Genomic DNA, 6000 nt, shown 5'->3' with positions numbered 1-6000 from the left:
TTTATGTTCTTATTTTCAATCAAATTCAAAATGAGCAAATAAATTAAAATGAGAAAACCTAAATATGTATAATAAAACATTTAAAAATGAAATGAAATTAGCAAACCTAAATATGTATAATAGAATAAAGTGGATATGAAATGAGCAAAGTGGATATGGAATGATCAAAGTCATATAAAAATGAGCAAATTGAACTTTGCTGTTATTATGTTCTTATTTTCAATGAAATTCAAAATGAGCAAATAAATTAAAATGAGCGAACCTAAATATGTATAATAGAACATTTAAAATGAGGTAACTACAATTAAAATGAGCAAATATTAATGACATTCATAAGTAATTCAAGGATCTATAAGTTTGGCAAATATTAGCTTGTAAAAACACTAAGTATATAGAATTGTGTATGTATGTGTGTGTGTGTGTGTGTGTGTGTGTGTGTGAGTGTGTGTATGTGAGTGAGTGTAATATTGTGTCTGTGTGTGAGTGTGAGTGTGAGTGTGATTGAGTGTAAGAGTTTATATATGTGGGCATTGAATTGCATGTTCATTTGACAAATGAGCAAACCTATCCCCCCCTGCCCCCTCCTCTTTCTGCTTGCAATTCTGATTTCAGAAATTGATTTCAGTTATAATTATAGATTATGAAATTATTGAGTGTGTGTGTGTGTGTGTGTGTGTGTGTGTAAGTGTGTATCTATGTCTATGTGTGTGTAAGTTTGTTTAAGAATCTGATTTCAGTTCTAATTATTAAGAGTGTATGTGTGTGTTTAAGTGTGTTTAAGGAGGTGCATATTCACAAATGATGAGCAACAAAGAACAAGTTGAGAGTCAATCAAGTACCATCACAAATGTGCCAACTACTCCTACAATAGTAGTTTCTCCTAAAGTAGCACCTTTGATCACTCCTGGAGGAACAAAAGAATGGCATCCAATATGCCCCAATGAGTTGAAACCAGCTATAGGGATGAAGTTTAATAATCTTGAAAAGGGCCTTGAATTTTATAAAGGCTGTTCATTTGCTTCTGGCTTCAATACAAGGAAGTCTACAACTAAAAGACAAAGAAGAAGCAAAGAATTAAAATATCAGTATATCTTGTGCAATAAGGAAGGATACAAAGAGAAAAGAAAGACTACTATAGAAAAAGATTTAAATAACAAGGAAGGGGAAAACAATGAAGAAAAATCTTCAATCAAAAGGAAGAGACTCGTTACTCGTGTTGGGTGCAAGGCACATATTGTCCTAAAGCATTGTGATGATAACACATTCATAGTGACAAAATTTCATGAGGGACATACTCATGCACTTTATACACCTAGCTGCAATCTATTCCAAAAAGAAGGAAGGAAAATGAACATTTTACACAAAAAAATAATTGTGAATAATTCTAAGGTAACACTTTCAAATTCTCTTATGTTTCATGAATTCCATGTATCTTCTAATAAAAGTTGTTTGCTCATTTGACAAATGAGCAAATAATTTGTTGCTCATTTGCCAAATGAGCATTTAATTGTTTCATGAATTCTCTTATGTTTCAAATTCTCTTATGTTTCATGAATTCTCTGTATGTTCTAATAAAAGCTGTTTGCTCATTTGACAAATGGGCAAATAATTTTTTTTCTCATTTGACAAATGAGCATTGAATTGTTTTCTCATTTTAAAAATGAGCATTGAATTATTTGCTCATGTGACAAACTGTTTTGTTCTTTAAATAGATGAATATTGGTCCCGTTACAACTTTTCGATTGATGAAGGAAATTGTTGGAGGATATGAAAACATTGGTTCATCTAAGGAAGATTTCAAAAATTTCCATAGAGATTTAAAAGCATACATTCAAGGAAGTGATGCTCAAATGTTCGTGAATAACTTTACCAACAAAAAGCTGATGTGGAGCGCTTTTTTCTTTGATTTTGAGATGGATGAAGATTATTGCCTTTGTAGAGCATTGTGGGCAGACCCCCTTTGTAAAAAGAGTTATGCTCTATTTAGTGATATGGTATCCTTTGATACCACATACCAAACCAACAGGTAATTCATTTATGTGTTATTACTAGCTATGGCTGAAATTAATGACTTTGTTTTAAATAAAATTAGTTTAATTTCTCATTACTTCTATGTGAAAATTGAATATCCCCATAAGTCTAATATTCTTTGATAAGAGTATGTATATGGGCATTGAATTTCATGTTCATTTGACAAATGAGCATTGAATTATTTGCTCATTTGACAAATGAGCATTGAATTGTTTGCTCATTTCACAAATGTGCATTGAGTTATTTGCTCATATGACAAATGAGCATTCAATTATTTGCACATTTGACAAAAGAGCAAAGAATTGTTTGCTTATTTCACAAATAAGCATTGAGTTATTTGCTCATTTGACAAATGAGCAATCGATTATTTGATAATTTTTCAAATGAGTATTAACTTATTTGCTCATTTAAACTTTATTTTGTATGTGTAAACAGGTACAACATGGTGTTTACTCCATTTACAGGCGTTGACCATCATAAGAATTGCATTAATTTTGCTGCTGGTTTCATAGCAAAGGAAGATATCGTGTCATTTGAATGGCTGTTCAGATCATTCCTCAAGGCAATGGGTGGGAATGAACCTAATTGTATGATCACATATCAGGATCAAGCAATGAAAATTGCTATTAGAAGTGTGTTTAAGAAGACTGAACATCAGTTCTGTATGTGGCACATAATGAAAAAGTTACTAGATAAGGTGGAGAAATCAATCATGCAAGAAGAAACTGGTTTCCTAAAAAAATTATGTGCTTGCGTTTGGCACCTTGAAATTGAACCTGCTGAGTTTGAAGAAAGGTGGAACAAGGTGATGATTGAATACCACTTGGAACAACATGAATGGTTAGGTTATATGTACAAGATAAGAGACAAGTGGATTCCGGCCTATTTCAGAGATGTGTTCCTTGGAGGAATAATGCGTACAACATCAAGATCCGAAAGTGAAAACAACTTTTTCTGCTCCTTTACCAATCCTCATGTGTCACTTGTTGAGTTTTACTTGAGATATGAAGCTGCAATTGATGCCCAGAGACACACTCAAGGTCAGAATGATAATGATTCAAAGCACAAATATCCTGAGTGCAAAACACCACTAGGGATAGAAAAGCATGCCTCACATTTATATACTAACTCTGTCTTTTATGAATTTCAATACGAGGTTGAAATTGCTTGTTTTTCTTGTGGTGTTGATGAATTGAAGAAAGAAAATGAATTGGAATTAGCAACAGTAAGTGAAGGAAATCGGACTAGAACATTTGATGTTGTGTTTAATCCAACTAACTATGACACCACATGTTCTTGCAAGCTATTTCATAGGCAAGGAATTCCATGTAGACATATGATTTGGGTTTGGAAAGAAAAAAGGTTTGAAACCATTCCCGAGCAGTATATGCTACACAGGTGGACTACTATGGCATTAAAGAAACCAATTTTTGACTTGGGAGGAAACCTGTTGCAGCAATGTGCTAATATAATAGACAAGAAAAAATTGTTAAATGATTTATGGTCAGAGATACACACTTGTGTAAGTTTGGCAGAAGGCAAAGATGAAGATAATCAAGACCTTGTGATAAATCTTTAAGGAATAAGAAACGATTTGGAAGCAAAGAGGATTGCAAGAAATAATGAAACAACAGCTGGAAGTGCAAAAAACAAAGAGCAAGACATTGAGCTATTGATTGGAGCTAGTGTGCCAACTGAAATAATTGTCAAACCTCCAAAAGTTTCAAAGAATAAAGGGACTAGAGTTCATGTATCAAATGAAGAGACTTCAAAAAAGAAAGCGAGTGAGACTGATGTGTCAAATGTTGAAACAAGAGGTATAAGTGCAAAAAGGCTTAAGGGAGAAAAAGAAAAGGTTGTAGAACAAAACCAAAAAAAGAAGAGATTATGTAGAGGTTGTGGTGAATTGAGTCATCATGATATTAGAAATTGTCCAAAAAAAGTGTAATGGTACTTTTATATACATATAAGATTTTGTTGAATTTTTATATTTAATAATATATTATTAATTTTGTACTAATTGATTAGGGGATTTTGCTCCCACCAATCGGAATGCGCCACGTCGGCCAATCAGGTCCTGCCAAGTGTCCCTCAGTTGGAACTGTCAGGGCTTGCCACGTGGCACCCGCTTATTCGTCCACCTTGGACCTATTATGTCATGACACGTGGCATACTACATGCCTAATGGAGAAACCGGCCACCCAGGCCCAACTTCCGAGGAAAGCCCAATCAGCCCAAGGTTAACCTAAACCTAGGATTGGCACGCTTCTCAAAGACTATAAATACTTAATTAATCCTCATTAAAGGGAATTAAGCAATTAAACACTCTCACCTAGAGAGACCCAATCACTTTAATTTCCGCATTAATTACTCCTTAATCAAGTACTAACTTGACCGTTGGAGGCGGAGCTCCCACCACCAGGAGTCTCCGTTGTTTTGCAGGTACAGGCGTCCGGTTCCAGTCTCGGAATTGTAACTCTCCCGCAGGACATCAGAAAACCCCGAAACATCTGGCGCCGTCTGTGGGGAGAGTACTTCTGAGATGGCATCCACGTCTGTACCGACTCCTGAAGAGAGGCGTCCCCTAGACGACCCTCAAGTTCAGTCGGACCACGATACTGAGAATGAATTTGAAGTTGAAGCTCACACAGCTTCAGACGGGACCCTAAGGGCCCGACGTACCCGTCACACCGAAAGGAGGGAACGGGAACATCTTCATACAGGAAGCGAGCCAGCAGGCGCACCGCCTGTTCGGCAACAGCCGACTGCTGGGTCTGCTCCCATCACAAGGAGTGAACTCATGACCTTCATGAGGGACTTCAAGGGAGAAATTCAAGAGTTGATCAACAAGAAGCCGCCTGCTCTGGACAAGGAGCAGTCGGCTAAGAAACCCTCCACTTCACAGAAGAGGAAGCCAGTTCAAGGGCGAGAGGCGACTCCTCATCCTAAATCTAGGAAGCGGGAGCCGACTGCCTTTGATTTCACAAAATACCGTTTTCCTACTCCAGGAAATAGGAAACCTGTTCGTCATATTCAGGCGGACGGGTCGAGGAAATCATACACAGACGCTCGGCTACTGCTAGAGCAGAAGAAGAGTGACCGATTGTCAGAGTCGGCCTCTACTTCAAACTTCCAAGACAGTATGCGAAATACCTCGATGAGGCATACTCAGTCGTATCATGAGAGTCATTCAGGCGGCACCTCCCGTCAGTCCGGCTATCATAGCGACCAGGCGGTACCAAACTTACCGTTTGTACCGCAACAACAGTATTTCTTACAGCCACCTCCGTTTGGTGGATATGCAGAAAAAAACGTCCAACCTATGGACTGGCAGCTACGGTTGCTTAGACTTGGCGAACATCTGTCGGCCTTCTCCAAGGAAATTACTGAAGCCGCTCAGCCGGCCAAAGTGAAAAATGTATTAGTAGGCGCCTATGACGGCACTACTAACCCAGAAGACCATCTGATGGCATTCACCAACCTGATGTACCTTCAAGGGTTGGATGATCCCACTCAAGCAGGAGTGACGGCGACTGAGTAACACCAAAGTTAACTCATAGTCACTCTCTCAAAACTTAGTATGGAGCCTAAAAGGTATGAGTCGTCCGCCTGTTTTTAGCAAACAGGGGCTCTCAACCACTACTCCTCTAGGTTAACAACCTATGAGATAAAAGCCAACAAACATTGGCGAATAAAGGGGAACAACCGGTACCCACCGCTTGACACCTCTACTACTCAGTTACTTGGCGACTAGGTAACAATCATGTTTACTTGATCAAACCACTTTCCTACTTGGTTAATTTTACAAATGACAGGACCGCCTGCCTAAAGGGGATCCAGTCTTTAAAATGGTTCGAATACCGATTGGATAAATGGCCGACTGATCGTCTAGCCTGGAAACAGACAACCAGTCGTCCAGGGGCATAGGCGGCGTGACTAACTATCCGTACCTGTCTGCAACTATCGGCC

The 6000-nt window shown here is 38.1% G+C and overlaps 1 protein-coding gene across 1 annotated transcript; it reads left to right on the top strand.

The window, feature by feature from the left end:
* The first annotated feature begins 798 nt into the window (after nt 1–798).
* Nucleotides 799–3610, top strand: LOC110728411 (protein FAR1-RELATED SEQUENCE 5-like). The gene is made up of 4 exons (XM_021908067.1): nt 799–1227; nt 1713–2026; nt 2467–3187; nt 3230–3610. Exons 1-4 carry the CDS (start codon nt 799–801, stop codon nt 3608–3610), a joined length of 1845 nt encoding a protein of 614 aa, XP_021763759.1.
* The last annotated feature ends 2390 nt before the right edge of the window (nt 3611–6000 follow it).

Source organism: Chenopodium quinoa, unplaced genomic scaffold (genome assembly GCF_001683475.1).
Source record: "Chenopodium quinoa cultivar QQ74 unplaced genomic scaffold, ASM168347v1, whole genome shotgun sequence".
Classification (NCBI taxonomy): domain Eukaryota; kingdom Viridiplantae; phylum Streptophyta; class Magnoliopsida; order Caryophyllales; family Amaranthaceae; genus Chenopodium; species Chenopodium quinoa.
This window is presented reverse-complemented; position numbering and strand designations above follow the sequence as displayed.